Raw genomic sequence first — 17,859 nt, forward strand, 5'->3', positions numbered from 1 at the left:
TTTCTGTTACAAGTTTTTCTCTATAAGTTAGTAAGAACAAGTATTGGGTTAAGTCTGCCCGAAATGCCTGGGCATGATAGTGGATTTCTTTGTACCAATCAAATTATGAAATGTAGACACACATTATAACCGTAGCAAAGAAATAAATTATTTTATCTGATGATTAGATTTTTTAGATTTTGCCACCGCAGTTGCTAGTTTATTGTGTACCCCATATCCATCCTGTGGGCGGTAGCACAAGGTCATATCCATCCTGTGGGCGGTAGCACAAGAACATATCCATCCTGTGGGCGGTAGCACAAGGTCATATCCATCCTGTGGGCGGTAGCACAAGGTCATATCCATCCTGTGGGCGGTAGCACAAGAACATATCCATCCTGTGGGCGGTAGCACAAGGTTATATGGATACACAAAAGGCCCAGGAGCTATACCCCAAAAGGGTTAACAGGAATACATATGGATTTATATCTATATATCTGTAGTTCACTTATTTGTTACAAGCAAATTTAGGAAATTTGCTTAGTATATCTGGTATCTTATTTTCATTAATAAGATATCTTGACATGTCACATAGGTTATTATACTGTCTGTCTCTGTATTCCTCAATAAGTGGACAATTAAGCACAGAGTGTTCAAGACAGTGACTATATACCTGACCACATAATTTGCATTTAGTTTGATCATCATCTGTGTGTCTCCCAAACTGCCAGAAGTACTTGTAACCAAGCCTAAGCCTGGCCACTACAACATCAGTCAGTACTTGTAACCAAGGCTAAGCCTGGTCACTACAACATCAGTCAGTACTTGTAACCAAGGCTAAGCCTGGTCACTACAGCATCAGTCTGTACTTGTAACCAAGCCTAAGCCTGGCCACTACAACATCAATCAGTACTTGTAACCAAGCCTAAGCCTGGCCACTACAACATCAGTCAGTACTTGTAACCAAGCCTAAGCCTGGCCACTACAACATCAGTCAGTCTGTTCACATTGCAAGTTGCTCCATAAACATACTTATCTACGTTCATGTTATCATAGTGGGTTATAGATCTATTCAGGCTTCTAACTGCATTCCTATAACAATCATTTTCATTATTTACTTCTCTCCTAATATTATTCCTAATGCTAGACACAGTTATACCAAAGTTATATTCTACATTCTCCTTCTAGGTATTCTTCTTGGCTAACATATCAACTTTATCATGAAGGAGTAATCCAATGTGTGATGGGATCCATAGCAATTGTACATTAATTCCTCTGTCCCTAATTTTTGAGTATCTATACCTGGCTTCCCCAATGAGCATGTTGTTGGAGTCATTATATGAGCCAAGAGCCTTCAATGATGACATAGAATCAGTAATGATGACAGAGTCAAGCTCAGTGTCATAGGTTAGCTTTAGCGCCATTAGGATTGCAAACAATTCAGTTTGCAGTGTAGACGCCCAGTTGATAATTCTTATGCCTAACTCAACAAATTTATTATGGTTCTTAACTAGGGAGGTGGCAACAAGAGCAGATGCAGCCCTGCCAGAAGACTCCTGTTTAGATCCATCAGTGTATATAACTTGTGATAACTTATTACTACCAGCTAGGCCAGAAATTTCTTCTTGAGCAGTTGCTTTAACAAGTGATTTAAGGAAGGGATTACTAGCAATGAGATTCTTGGGAGGCACTTGCAGATATGTGATATTAAATGAACATATCTTCCACGGAGGGGCGAAATGCTCTGAATTTTTCGGAGATACAACACTAAAATATAAGATACAGAAAACGACGTTTTGGGGGTACTATACTAAAATATAAGATACAGAAAACGACTTTTGGGGCAACTATACTAAAATAAAAGATACAGAAAACGACGTTTTGGGGTTACTACACTAAAATATATGATACATCTGACGGAAACTACATTCCCCTCCCCCCCTTTTTTTTGCAAAGAATGGGTTCTCTGGCGGTGACTACAGCACTCCAAGCCTTCTTGGCACTGATGCCAAGAGCCCTGGTGCCAGAGGGAGTGGCAAGTGACATTAAAAGAGTAGCAAACAGGCAGGATGGTAACTACTCCAGGGAGGACGAGGCAGACGGGAGATTCTCCTCACTAGATACCACCAACAACACTAATTGTAAGTCACATATATCCACCTGTTCACTACTTTTCTCACAGTTGTTTTGCATATAGTGATATCACCTGTTTACTGTGACCTCTTATTGCGTATCTACCTGTGTTTTTGTCTCTGTAACCGTGAGAGTTCTAATTTAAAAGTAACTTAATTTTAAAATGTGGAAGTAAGTCATACTCTTTTATTGGATTGTTAAGTAGATTTAACCTATAGTACGGTTATTTAGGCACAGGTACACAGAAGTGCAATTATCACTGTATAATAATTATCATACATAGTGTAAATTACCCACCAGGATGATCCAGAAAAGTCAGACTAAGGGACTTATTTCCACTGTGGGGCTTATTTCCCTATCTAATTTTAACCTATGTAGATTTAACTTACGTAGATTTAAGGTATGTTAATTTAACCTATGTAGATATAACCTGTAGGTTATGTCTACATAGTGTTTCCATTACTCTTAGCACTTACCTTGACCTTGTAATTACTCACAGGAGATTAGTAACTTGATTCAGGTATACACAAATACAGTTACATAGATTATCATACATAGCAGCATATGTGTAGACAACCTGGGATAACCCAAAAAAGTCAAAGTGACTTATTTCCATTGGGGAGATATACACCAAGAGGTGTATATCTCTCAGTGTATATACACATAGAGTTCAATTTAATACCTCAGGGAGCAAAGTATTATTTTTCTGTTGATGAGACTGTTACTTGTAGCCTTAATGACCCTAGTGTAGTCGATAGGCTTCAAACTTCATTAAGGAACCCTTATCACTTTACCGCTAGCACCTACTACCCGTTGTTTAACCTTGCCTTCTTAGGGTGTCCCGTAGCTCGATTGGTAGCGCACTCAGATCATACAGTGAGGTTCGGGGTCGATCCCCGGTACGGGTGGACTCATTAGGAGGTGTTTCCTTAAGACACCTGCTGTTTATATTCGCCTATCAGTAAAATAGGTACCTGGATGTTAGTGGACTGGTGTGGGTCGCATTCTGGGGACAAAATTGACCTAATTTGCCCTAAATGCTCTTCATAACAAGAAGTTTTCTATATAGTAGTATGTCATTGGTGTCAGCTATGGTCTGTATAAGTTGCATCATGTGCTGATAGAAATAAAAGATCATTATTATTACCCTCAGCCCTGACCAGTCGTTGCTACGGTGTGTATGGTTGCTTCAGCATCGTTCAACCTTTCTTTTCCCTGGCTCGACCTATCAACGTCTTCCCTCTACCCCTAGAGGCCATCATGCCCAGGTTCTGTCTCTACACGCACGACAATCCCAGCAGATGCCAGGTGAGGGGGAGGAGAGGGGGGAGGGTGGGGAGGGAAGAGAGAGGAGGGATAAGTGCACCCTAATGTTTACTATTGTTAAAATAAAGAAAAGCTCTTTTTTGGGGGGGAGGGAGAAAATTTCTCTTACTTCTCTCTGGAGGTGAGGGAAGGTTAGGGTGGCCTGTACTCTGATGTAATACCATGTACTCCTATGTACTCTAACAGAGTAATAACGTCCTCAAACGTCCTTTAACATGCTCTCAGGTATTCCCACACATGTACACCCACGTACTCACATGTGCTTCCATATACTCTACAGAGACTGCGTGTGGGTGACCCCAAGAGCTTGAGCTCATCCCATTTCCGCGTGTGGGCGCAGGTGAAGGTCCTGACACATGGGTACCTGGAACACGGAGACAAGAGATGGCTGAAGGTGAGTTCAGCCACGACACACGCTGACGTGGAGACGCGAAGACAAGACTCACGAAATCGTAATGACACGATTACAAACGAACCATACCACGGGCAATCGTGTCATTACGATTTCGTGAGTCATGTTGACGGCTTTGAGGGGACTTGAGATAGAGTTCGTCTGTAATAACTTGCATTTGTTGACACAGTGGTGCCTATGCTAACCTTCCTATGGTGTAGAAATACACCTAGTTGGACGAATCTTATTGAAGCTAGCTGGCCCAGTGGCTAACGCAACGGTCTGGAGTTTTGAGACTCTCTGACCGCGGGTTCAAATCCCGCCCGTCGTATGGTTTGTTTACGCGAAGACAAGATGGCTGGGGACAAGAGAACAGCGATAAGAGAATAAAAACACATAGGCGAGCTAAACTGACATTAGGAAATACTAATCGAATATATGTCTGCATCTACTATCTACTGAATTGTCATTCAGCTAAGCTTGAAAAGCTGCACGTGGTACCTCGGGATACGAACTTAATTGAACTTAATTCGTTCCAGAAGGCTGTTCGAGTGCCGATACCGAACGAATTTGTTCCCTTAAGAAATAATGTAAATTAGATTATTCCGTTTCAGACCCCCAAAAATACACTTACGAAACCATTTACATAAATACACTTACATAATTGTTCGAGTTTTCAGCTGTTCGTATCCCGAGGTACCACTATTTCAGTCAGAGAGTTTTGAGTTGTTCGTATCCCGAGGTACCACTATTTCAGTCAGAGAGTTTTGAGCTGTTCGTATCCCGAGGTACCACTATTTCAGTCAGAGAGTTACAAGTGTTTTGTCAGCTGTGGATGTGGTGGTTGCTAGTAGCAAGCTTGCGTAAATCACTAGCAGGAATGTGTATGAATGGCATGCAGTACCAACAACATGAATAATTAGACACATGTACAACATATGGGTATCTTTATTTGTAGACGTTTCGCCATCCAGTGGCTTTATCAATACAAATTCTAGGATATAATGGGAAGAGTGTGTAGAAATAAGATACCCAGATGTTTACACATGTCTAATTCTTCAGCTAACAGGAATACACGCACAGTGTCTATGTGTAACTTTTCTAAGCTTTTCAGGTATGGTGGTAAAAACATTTATTTAGGTCAAGGACTATTGCCCTGACTCGACACCACCCTGACCTGCGTTAATGCCGTGCCCTTGATAACCAAGACTGCTCGACATGTTGACGTTGCAGTCTTCCTCCCATCTCTCTCCCTGCCACTCCTCTCTTTCCTTATCTTTGACTCTTTTTATTTCTTTCTCCCTCTCTATCCCGGTCCTTATCTCTCTATTGCGTTCACTCCCTATCTCACCCAACCTTCGTATGTGCTTTCCTTCTCCTTTCCTCTCTTGTCTCCCTCTGTTGTTTCCTTCATTCCCTCCCCCCCACCTCTCATTATTCATAGTCAAATCCCCTGTTGTTATAGATTATTCTTCATTACAGACACGCTATAATTTACCTCGCAAGCAGACACCGAGGGGTACTCAGCGAAAAAGCACATTTACTCATTTATTTGAAAATTCTTGTCTAACAGAGGATGGTACAGTGCCTCGCATGATTCTTGTGTTACAGAGGATGGTATAGGAATACCTGGCATGATTCTTGTGTTACAGAGGATGGTATAGGAATACCTGGCATGATTCTTGTGTTACAGAGGATGGTATAGGAATACCTGGCATGATTCTTGTGTTACAGAGGATGGTATAGGAATACCTGGCATAATTCTTGTGTTACAGAGGATGGTATAGGAATACCTGGCATGATTCTTGTGTTACAGAGGATGGTATAGGAATACCTGGCATGATTCTTGTGTTACAGAGGATGGTATAGGAATACCTGGCATGATTCTTGTGTTACAGAGGATGGTATAGGAATACCTGGCATGATTCTTGTGTTACAGAGGATGGTATAGGAATACCTGGCATGATTCTTGTGTTACAGAGGATGGTATAGGAATACCTGGCATGATTCTTGTGTTACAGAGGATGGTATAGGAGTACCTAGCATGATTCTTGTGTTACAGAGGATGGTAGAGGAGTACCTGGCATGATTCTTGTGTTACAGAGGATGGTACAGGAGTACCTGACATGATTCTTGTGTTACAGAGGATGGTAGAGGAGTACCTGGCATGATTCTTGTGTTACAGAGGATGGTATAGGAGTACCTGGCATGATTCTTGTGTTACAGAGGATGGTACAGGAGTACCTGGCATGATTCTTGTGTTACAGAGGATGGTATAGGAATACCTGGCATAATTCTTGTGTTACAGAGGATGGTATAGGAGTACCTGGCATGATTCTTGTGTTACAGAGGATGGTATAGGAATACCTGGCATGATTCTTGTGTTACAGAGGATGGTATAGGAGTACCTAGCATGATTCTTGTGTTACAGAGGATGGTAGAGGAGTACCTGGCATGATTCTTGTGTTACAGAGGATGGTACAGGAGTACCTGACATGATTCTTGTGTTACAGAGGATGGTAGAGGAGTACCTGGCATGATTCTTGTGTTACAGAGGATGGTATAGGAGTACCTAGCATGATTCTTGTGTTACAGAGGATGGTAGAGGAGTACCTGGCATGATTCTTGTGTTACAGAGGATGGTAGAGGAGTACCTGGCATGATTCTTGTGTTACAGAGGATGGTAGAGGAGTACCTGGCATGATTCTTGTGTTACAGAGGATGGTAGAGGAGTACCTGGCATGATTCTTGTGTTACAGAGGATGGTACAGGAATACCTGGCATAATTCTTGTGTTACAGAGGATGGTATAGGAATACCTGGCATGATTCTTGTGTTACAGAGGATGGTATAGGAATACCTGGCATAATTCTTGTGTTACAGAGGATGGTAGAGGAGTACCTGGCATGATTCTTGTGTTACAGAGGATGGTAGAGGAGTACCTGGCATGATTCTTGTGTTACAGAGGATGGTAGAGGAGTACCTGGCATGATTCTTGTGTTACAGAGTATGGTACAGGAGTACCTGGCATGATTCTTGTGTTACAGAGGATGGTGGAGGAGTACCTGGCATGATTCTTGTGTTACAGAGGATGGTAGAGGAGTACCTGGTATGATTCTTGTGTTACAGAGTATGGTACAGGAGTACCTGGCATGATTCTTGTGTTACAGAGTATGGTACAGGAGTACCTGGCATGATTCTTGTGCTACAGAGGATGGTAGAGGAGTACCTGGTATGATTTTTGTGTTGCAGAGGATGGTACAGGAGTGCCTGGTATGATTCTTGCGTTGCAGAGGATGGTAGAGGGGTACCTGGCATGATTATTGTGTTACAGAGTATGGTAGAGGGGTACCTGGCATGATTCTTGTGTTATAGAGTATGGTAGAGGAGTACCTGGCATGATTCTTGTGTTACAGAGGATGGTAGAGGAGTACCCCTCATGATTCTTGTCTTACAGAGCATGGTGGCGGAGTACCTGGCCTGGAGAGACCTCAACGTGATCATCCTGGACTGGTTGTCAGGGTCAGGTCCACCATACACGCAAACAGTGGCCAACATACGTCTTATCGGCGCAGTGCTGGGACGCTTCATACTGGATCTTAGAGTGAGTATGATGCGAGGCGAGGAAGACGATCAGAGCTGTCGTGAGATGGGAAGGAAGAAGGATGAGGAAAGATAGAAATACTGGAAAAGGATGGGAAGGAGGGGAAGAGGAGGAAACAAGGCAAGTGGCCCAACCACTTTAGGACATGTGGTACAGAAGTACTGGTGGCGTATTTTAAACCAGTCTTAGATCGTGATAGCTCTCTTCTTCAACACTAGCAGTGTGCTGCTGTACTATTCTGCATGATAGTTACATTGTGGGAACACCAGCAGTGTGCTCGTACCTTAGTTTATGTGATAGTTACATTGTGGGAACACTAGCAGTGTGCTCGTACCATAGTTTATGTGATAGTTACATTGTGGGAACACCAGCAGTGTGCTCGTACCTTAGTTTATGTGATAGTTACATTGTGGGAACACCAGCAGTGTGCTCGTACCTTAGTTTATGTGATAGTTACATTGTGGGAACACTAGCAGTGTGCTCGTACCATAGTTTATGTGATAGTTACATTGTGGAAACACTAGCAGTGTGCTCGTACCATAGTTTATGTGATAGTTACATTGTGGGAACACCAGCAGTGTGCTCGTACCTTAGTTTATGTGATAGTTACATTGTGGGAACACTAGCAGTGTGCTCGTACCATAGTTTATGTGATAGTTACATTGTGGGAACACCAGCAGTGTGCTCGTACCTTAGTTTATGTGATAGTTACATTGTGGGGACACTAGCAGTGTGCTCGTACCTTAGTTTATGTGATAGTTACATTGTGGGAACACCAGCAGTGTGCTCGTACCTTAGTTTATGTGATAGTTACATTGTGGGAACACTAGCAGTGTGCTCGTACCATAGTTTATGTGATAGTTACATTGTGGGAACACTAGCAGTGTGCTCGTACCTTAGTTTATGTGATAGTTACATTGTGGGAACACTAGCAGTGTGCTCGTACCATAGTTTATGTGATAGTTACATTGTGGGAACACTAGCAGTGTGCTCGTACCTTAGTTTATGTGATAGTTACATTGTGGGAACACTATCAGTGTGCTCGTACCTTAGTTTATGTGATAGTTACATTGTGGGAACACTATCAGTGTGCTCGTACCTTAGTTTATGTGATAGTTACATTGTGGGAGCACTATCAGTGTGCTCGTACCTTAGTTATGTGATAGTTACATTGTGGGAACACTAGCAGTGTGTTCGTACCTTAGTTTATGTGATAGTTACATTGTGGGAACACTAGCAGTGTGCTCATACCTTAGTTTATGTGATAGTTACATTGTGGGAACACTAGCAGTGTGCTCGTACCTTAGTTTATGTGATAGTTACATTGTGGGAACACTAGCAGTGTGCTCGTACCTTACTTTATGTGATAGTTACATTGTGGGAACACCAGCAGTGTGCTCGTACCTTAGTTTATGTGATAGTTACATTGTGGGAACACTAGCAGTGTGCTCGTACCTTAGTTTATGTGATAGTTACATTGTGGGAACACCAGCAGTGTGCTCGTACCTTAGTTTATGTGATAGTTATATTGTGGGAACACTAGCAGTGTGCTCGTACCTTAGTTATGTGATAGTTACATTGTGGGAACACCAGCAGTGTGCTCGTACCTTAGTTTATGTGATAGTTACATTGTGGGAACACTATCAGTGTGCTCGTACCTTAGTTTATGTGATAGTTACATTGTGGGAACACTAGCAGTGTGCTCGTACCTTAGTTATATGATAGTTACATTGTGGGAACACTATCAGTGTGCTCGTACCTTAGTTTATGTGATAGTTACATTGTGGGGACACTAGCAGTGTGCTCGTACCTTAGTTTATGTGATAGTTACATTGTGGGAACACTAGCAGTGTGCTCGTACCTTAGTTTATGTGATAGTTACATTGTGGGAACACTATCAGTGTGCTCGTACCTTAGTTTATGTGATAGTTACATTGTGGGAGCACTATCAGTGTGCTCGTACCTTAGTTATGTGATAGTTACATTGTGGGAACACCAGCAGTGTGCTCGTACCTTAGTTATATGATAGTTACATTGTGGGAACACTAGCAGTGTGCTCGTACCTTAGTTTATGTGATAGTTACATTGTGGGAACACTATCAGTGTGCTCGTACCTTAGTTTATGTGATAGTTACATTGTGGGAACACTAGCAGTGTGCTCGTACCTTAGTTTATGTGATAGTTACATTGTGGGAACACTAGCAGTGTGCTCGTACCTTAGTTTATGTGATAGTTACATTGTGGGAACACTAGCAGTGTGCTCGTACCTTAGTTTATGTGATAGTTACATTGTGGGAACACTAGCAGTGTGCTCGTACCTTAGTTTATGTGATAGTTACATTGTGGGGAAGAATAGCTAGTCATATTTCCCTGTCATATTCCATCACAGAGGATGGGTTACATACACGAGGAGGTAAACTTTGTCAGCCTGAGCTGGGAGACTTCAGTAAGGCGATGATCATATTAAGTATTGCGCCTTGAGTGTTAGTAGAAGATAGTGGTGGTGGTGGTGGTGGTGGTAGTAGTGATGGTGGTGGTGGTGGTGATGGTGGTGGTACCAGGGTATGAGACTCGATACACTGGGTATCATAAAAATGCAGCATCACTCAAGCTAACTCGATGATAAATGCGTTTAATAGTATTACTGCTACTACTACTACTACTACTACTACTAATAATAATAATAATAATAATCTTTATTTTTCCAAGTACATGTACAAGGTATACAGAAAGCCGCTTGTTATGCAGAGCATTTCGGGCGACCCACACCAGTCAACTAACACCCAGGAACCTATTTTACTGCTAGATGTACATGGACATCAGGTATCTTAAGGAAGCACGTCCTAAATTTGGTGGATTCTTTATCAATTTTTAATGTTTCGGTCAAATGATTGAGCCTTGCTAAAAGCCAGTGATGGAGGCTGTAAGTTTACCGTCACACGTATTTGTAAAAGCCTCGTAATGCCCGAAGCGCTTAAGTCTGGCGAAGGTAATCGCCAGGCTGAGAAGAGCACTCTTCGCTATGTCAACCAGCTGAGTGGTCAGGGACACGGGGAGTCTTGAGTGCCTCTCCCTGGCGTTACGTTTATCCTCGCCACACGGGCGTATCCTCGCCACAGCTGCGTACCTTCACCACACTCAACTCACCCACAAGCACCCTGTTTATGGTGGCACTCTCAAGCGCTGAGAATTCTGGCTAAACGAGACGACCCTTAATAGCTAATGACATAGTCTGTGTGGATCGTAAACTCCATCCTCGTATGTCTGTTGTCTTGTTCAGCCTCTGGAGGTGGAGGACTGTATGTCTGTTGTATTTTTCAGCCTCTGGAGGTGGAGGACTGTATGTCTGTTGTCTTTTTCAGCCTCTGGAGGTGGAGGACTGTATGTTTGTTCGTCTTGTATCACCACAGGACCAGCTTGGCGTGCCTCCCGGACACATACACGTGGTGGGACACAGTCTGGGCGCCCAGCTGGCCGGATACACAGGCCAGTATCTCAAGGAGAGAGGAGCCACGCTCGGCCGCATCACAGGTAGTGGACCAGGAGCACGGATACAGGACCAGGAGCACAGGTAGTGGACTAGGAGCACAGATACTGGACCAGTAACACAGCTAGTGGACTATTAACACAGCTACTGGACCAGTAACATAGCTAGTGGACCAGTAACACAGATACTGGACCAGTAACACAGCTAGTGGACTATTAACACAACTACTGGACCAGTAACATAGCTAGTGGACCAGTAACACAGCTAGTGGACCAGTAACACAGCTACTAGACCAGTAACATAGATACTGGACCAGTAACACAGCTGGTGGACTACTAACACAGCTACTGGACCAGTAACATAGCTAGTGGACCAGTAACACAGCTAGTGGACCAGTAACACAGCTACTAGACCAGTAACATATCTACTGGACCAGTAACACAGCTACTGGACCAGTAACACAGCTAGTGGACTAGTAACAAAGCTACTGGACCAGTAACACAGCTACTGGACCAGTAACACGGCTACTGGACCAGCAACATAGCTACTGGACCAGTAACACAACTAGTGGACCAGGAACACAGGTCAGACTAGTCACTTGACATGACATCACATATCCCTAGTCACTGATCCAATACAGACAGCTTCTTGACCTAACACACACTTTAACATGAGAACATAAGAAGGAACACTGCAGGAGGCCTACTGGCCTATGGTTTAATAAACCCTGAGGGCATGAAATAACATGCTATACTAAACCAAAAAAAAAGAACAAAAAACTATAAATATTGCCCGGAAAAAAAGTTTATTTTAAACCAGGTATGAAGGCACAACTCAACGGGGTTTAATATTAAAACCACTGGGTTTTTTAAGATAAAACGCCCGTCGGTGAATTAATATATTTTTCAAATTTATTCGATATTTGAATGACCCCAAAAAATCATTGGAAGTTTGAATATTTACCAAAATATCTCCCTGATGACGGTCTTGTTTGTGACCCTGAGATGACCTCTGGCCCTGAGATGACCTGTGACTCTGAGATGACCTGTGACCCTGAGATGACCTGTGGCCCTGAGATGACCTGTGACCCTGAGATGACCTGTGGCCCTGAGATGACCTGTGGCCCTGAGATGACCTGTGACCCTGAGATGACCTGTGACCCTGAGATGACCTGTGACCCTGAGATGACCTGTGACCCTGAGATGACCTGTGACCCTGAGATGACCTGTGGCCCTGAGATGACCTGTGACCCTGAGATGACCTGTGACCCTGAGATGACCTGTGACCCTGAGATGACCTGTGACCCTGAGATGACCTGTGGCCCTGAGATGACCTGTGGCCCTGAGATGACCTGTGACCCTGAGATGACCTGTGACCCTGAGATGACCTGTGACCCTGAGATGACCTGTGGCCCTGAGATGACCTGTGGCCCTGAGATGACCTGTGGCCCTGAGATGACCTGTGACCCTGAGATGACCTGTGGCCCTGAGATGACCTGTTGCCCTGAGATGACCTGTGGCCCTGAGTTGACCTGTGACCCTGAGATGACCTGTGACCCTGAGATAACCTGTGACCCTGAGATGACCTGTGACCCTGAGATAACCTGTGACCCTGAGATAACCTGTGACCCTGAGATAACCTGTGACCCTGAGTTGACCTGTGACCCTGAGATGACCTGTGACCCTGAGATGACCTGTGACCCTGAGATGACCTGTGACCCTGAGATGACCTGTGACCCTGAGATGACTTGTGACCCTGAGATGACCTGTGACTGAGATGACCTGTGGTCCTGAGATGACCTGTGACCCTGAGATGACCTGTGGCCCTGAGTTGACCTGTGACCCTGAGATGACCTGTGACCCTGAGATAACCTGTGACCCTGAGATGACCTGTGACCCTGAGATGACCTGTGGCCCTGAGATGACCTGTGACCCTGAGATGACCTGTGACCCTGAGATGACTTGTGACCCTGAGATGACCTGTGACTCTGAGATGACCTGTGGTCCTGAGATGACCTGTGACCCTGAGATGACCTGTGGCCCTGAGTTGACCTGTGACCCTGAGATGACCTGTGACCCTGAGATAACCTGTGACCCTGAGATGACCTGTGACCCTGAGATGACCTGTGACCCTGAGATGACCTGTGGCCCTGAGATGACCTGTGGTCCTGAGATGACCTGTGACCCTGAGATGACCTGTGACCCTGAGATGACCTGTGACCCTGAGATGACCTGTGACCCTGAGATGACCTGTGGCCCTGAGATGACCTGTGGCCCTGAGATGACCTGTGACCCTGAGATGACCTGTGACCCTGAGATGACCTGTGACCCTGAGATGACCTGTGACCCTGAGATGACCTGTGACCCTGAGATAACCTGTGACCCTGAGATGACCTGTGACCCTGAGATGACCTGTGACCCTGAGATGACCTGTGACCCTGAGATGACCTGTGGCCCTGAGATGACCTGTGACCCTGAGATGACCTGTGACCCTGAGATGACCTGTGACCCTGAGATGACCTGTGACCCTGAGATGACCTGTGACCCTGAGATGACCTGTGACCCTGAGATGACCTGTGACCCTGAGATGACCTGTGACCCTGAGATGACCTGTGGCCCTGAGATGACCTGTGACCCTGAGATGACCTGTGACCCTGAGATGACCTGTGACCCTGAGATGACCTGTGGCCCTGAAATGACCTGTGACCCTGAGATGACCTGTGACCCTGAGATGACCTGTGACCCTGAGATGACCTGTGACCCTGAGATAACCTGTGACCCTGAGATGACCTGTGACCCTGAGATGACCTGTGACCCTGAGATGACCTGTGACCCTGAGATGACCTGTGGCCCTGAGATGACCTGTGACCCTGAGATGACCTGTGACCCTGAGATGACCTGTGACCCTGAGATGACCTGTGGCCCTGAGATGACCTGTGACCCTGAGATGACCTGTGACCCTGAGATGACCTGTGACCCTGAGATGACCTGTGACCCTGAGATGACCTGTGACCCTGAGATGACCTGTGGCCCTGAGATGACCTGTGACCCTGAGATGACCTGTGACCCTGAGATGACCTGTGACCCTGAGATGACCTGTGGCCCTGAGATGACCTGTGACCCTGAGATGACCTGTGACCGTGAGATGACCTGTGACCCTGAGATAACATGTGACCCTGAGATGACCTGTGACCCTGAGATGACCTGTGACCCTGAGATGACCTGTGACCCTGAGATGACCTGTGACCCTGAGATGACCTGTGGCCCTGAGATGACCTGTGACCCTGAGATGACCTGTGACCCTGAGATGACCTGTGACCCTGAGATGACCTGTGGCCCTGAGATGACCTGTGACCCTGAGATGACCTGTGACCCTGAGATGACCTGTGACCCTGAGATGACCTGTGACCCTGAGATAACCTGTGACCCTGAGATGACCTGTGACCCTGAGATGACCTGTGACCCTGAGATGACCTGTGACCCTGAGATGACCTGTGGCCCTGAGATGACCTGTGACCCTGAGATGACCTGTGACCCTGAGATGACCTGTGACCCTGAGATGACCTGTGGCCCTGAGATGACCTGTGACCCTGAGATGACCTGTGACCCTGAGATGACCTGTGACCCTGAGATGACCTGTGACCCTGAGATGACCTGTGACCCTGAGATGACCTGTGGCCCTGAGATGACCTGTGACCCTGAGATGACCTGTGACCCTGAGATGACCTGTGACCCTGAGATGACCTGTGGCCCTGAGATGACCTGTGACCCTGAGATGACCTGTGACCCTGAGATGACCTGTGACCCTGAGATAACATGTGACCCTGAGATGACCTGTGACCCTGAGATGACCTGTGACCCTGAGATGACCTGTGACCCTGAGATAACATGTGACCCTGAGATGACCTGTGACCCTGAGATGACCTGTGACCCTGAGATGACCTGTGGCCCTGAGATGACCTGTGACCCTGAGATGACCTGTGACCCTGAGATGACCTGTGACCCTGAGATGACCTGTGACCCTGAGATGACCTGTGGCCCTGAGATGACCTGTGACCCTGAGATGACCTGTGACCCTGAGATGACCTGTGACCCTGAGATAACATGTGACCCTGAGATGACCTGTGACCCTGAGATGACCTGTGACCCTGAGATGACCTGTGACCCTGAGATGACCTGACGTATTGAACCAGGATAGATGGTTCAGAGAACCGACAAGCTGATAAATTAGATACTTACACAACACAAGGATATTTGTACTGTAACAACGTTTCTCCTGACAGTGTCTTCATCAGTCCTATACGAAGAATGGTGGAAGTCAGGATTTGGGGTAATCCTGGAGTCGATGTAATCGGTTCATCAGTCTTGAAAAGATCTTGAGAAGACTGAGGGACTGATTATACCGACTCCAGGATGAGGGACTGATTATACCGACTCCAGGATGAGGGACTGATTATACAGACTCCAGGATGAGGGACTGATTATACCGACTCCAGGATGAGGGACTGATTATACAGACTCCAGGATGAGGGACTGATTATACCGACTCCAGGATGAGGGACTGATTATACCGACTCCAGGATGAGGGACTGATTATACCGACTCTAGGATGAGGGACTGATTATACCGACTCTAGGATGAGGGACTGATTATACAGACTCCAGGATGAGGGACTGATTATACCGACTCCAGGATGAGGGACTGATTATACCGACTCTAGGATGAGGGACTGATTATACAGACTCCAGGATGAGGGACTGATTATACCGACTCCAGGATGAGGGACTGATTATACCGACTCTAGGATGAGGGACTGATTATACAGACTCCAGGATGAGGGACTGATTATACCGACTCCAGGATGAGGGACTGATTATACCGACTCCAGGATGAGGGACTGATTATACCGACTCCAGGATGAGGGACTGATTATACCGACTCCAGGATGAGGGCCTGATTATACCGACTCCAGGATGAGGGACTGATTATACAGACTCCAGGATGAGGGACTGATTATACCGACTCCTGGATGAGGGACTGATTATACCGACTCCTGGATGAGGGACTGATTATACCGACTCCAGGATGAGGGACTGATTATACCGACTCCAGGATGAGGGACTGATTATACCGACTCCAGGATGAGGGACTGATTATACAGACTCCAGGATGAGGGACTGATTATACCGACTCCAGGATGAGGGACTGATTATACTGACTCCAGGATGAGGGACTGATTATACCGACTCCAGGATGAGGGACTGATTATACCGACTCCAGGATGAGGGACTGATTACCCCAAAGTCCCGATTTTCACCATTCTTTGTATAGGACTGATGAAGACACTGTGTGGCGATTTGTCTGTTACCGAAGACCCAGAATGCCTCTACCTATCCCTATCCTACAGGCCACCTATCCCTATCCTAGCCAATCTATCCCTAGCCTAGTCAGCCAATCCCTATCCTAGAGGCAACCTATTCTCTTCCTTCACCCTGACCTGACTCTTGACCTGACGTGACCTGGCGTGCAGGTCTGGACCCGGCTGAGCCGTACTTCGAAGGCACGGACCCACTGGTCCGGCTGGACCCTACGGACGCTGACCTGGTGGATGTCATTCACACGGACGCTGGACCTATCCTCACTGGAGGTACGTGCATGGCTCTACACTCTTGGGGAGAAGGCTCTTCATCCAGGCAACTGGAGCTACCCTCCTCCTCCCTTGGATCAAACTTAACCACCTCTAATTCTGTCTTCTCTAGTGAAACAAAAATAATAAATAATATATATATATATATATATATATATATATATATATATATATATATATATATATATATATATATATATATATATATATATATATATATATATATATGTATATATATTGTCTTCGTTTAATTTATATATTTTTATTAAACAATGTTCATTCTTTTACTCCCACACACCTACAACTCCCTCCCACACACACCACTCCCACACACCTACAACTCCCTCCCACACACACCACTCCCACACACCTACAACTCCCTCCCACACACATCACTCCCACACACCTACAACTCCCTCCCACACACACCACCCCACACACCTACAACTCCCTCCCACACACACCACCCCACACACCTACAACTCCCTCCCACACACACCACTCCCACACAGCAGGTCTGGGGATACTTCAACCAGCTGGCCACCTAGATTTCTACCCCAACGGTGGAGTCAGTATGCCAGGCTGTGGCGTTCACCTGTTGGATGCCGTTGCCAGGGAGAACGGCAATATTCCCTACGGTATGACCACTCTTATATGTATAAGTTATTTTATTACTGATATGTATATACTGATAGTAAACTGGCAGCTGCAGTTTAATATAGACAATGCAAAGTTCTAAATGTTGGACAGGACAATAACCATGCCACATATAAACTAAATAATGTAGATCTTAATACTACTGATTGCGAAAAGGATTTAAGAGTTCTGGTTAGCAGTAATCTAAAACCATGACAACAGTGCATTAGTGTTCGCAACAAAGCTAACAGAATTCTTGGCTTCATATCTAGAAGTATAAATAATAGGAGTCCTCAGGTTGTTCTTCAACTCTATATATCCTTGGTTAGGCCTCATTTAGACTATGCTGCTCAGTTCTGGTCACCGTATTGCAGAATGGATATAAATGCTCTGGAAAATGTACAAAGGAGGATGACAAAGATGATCCCATGTATCAGAAATCTTCTCTATGAGGATAGACTGAGGCCCTGAATCTACACTCTCTCGAAAGGCGTAGAATTAGGGGGGATATGATTGAGTTGTATAAATGGAAAACAGGAATAAATAAACGGGATGTAAATAGCATGCTGAAAATTTCCAGCCAAGACAGGACTCGCAACAATGGTTTCAAGTTGGAAAAATTCAGATTCAGGAAGGATATAGAAAGCACTGGTTTGGT

The 17,859-nt window shown here is 45.4% G+C and overlaps 1 protein-coding gene across 1 annotated transcript in view; it reads left to right on the top strand.

Annotated features, from left to right (window-relative positions):
- Positions 1 to 1,936: 1,936 nt before the first annotated feature.
- LOC138854656 (pancreatic triacylglycerol lipase-like) overlaps positions 1,937 to 17,859 on the top strand; it is a 30,291-nt gene continuing 14,368 nt past the window's right edge. Inside the window, exons 1-7 of the mRNA XM_070099010.1 lie at positions 1,937 to 2,120; positions 3,266 to 3,420; positions 3,719 to 3,832; positions 7,286 to 7,432; positions 10,843 to 10,963; positions 16,449 to 16,565; positions 17,081 to 17,203. Coding sequence (XP_069955111.1) covers positions 1,937 to 2,120; positions 3,266 to 3,420; positions 3,719 to 3,832; positions 7,286 to 7,432; positions 10,843 to 10,963; positions 16,449 to 16,565; positions 17,081 to 17,203 — 961 coding nt within the window. The remainder of the gene's footprint in view (positions 2,121 to 3,265; positions 3,421 to 3,718; positions 3,833 to 7,285; positions 7,433 to 10,842; positions 10,964 to 16,448; positions 16,566 to 17,080; positions 17,204 to 17,859) is intronic.

This window comes from Cherax quadricarinatus, chromosome 66 (assembly GCF_038502225.1).
Source record: "Cherax quadricarinatus isolate ZL_2023a chromosome 66, ASM3850222v1, whole genome shotgun sequence".
In the NCBI taxonomy this organism is placed as follows: domain Eukaryota; kingdom Metazoa; phylum Arthropoda; class Malacostraca; order Decapoda; family Parastacidae; genus Cherax; species Cherax quadricarinatus.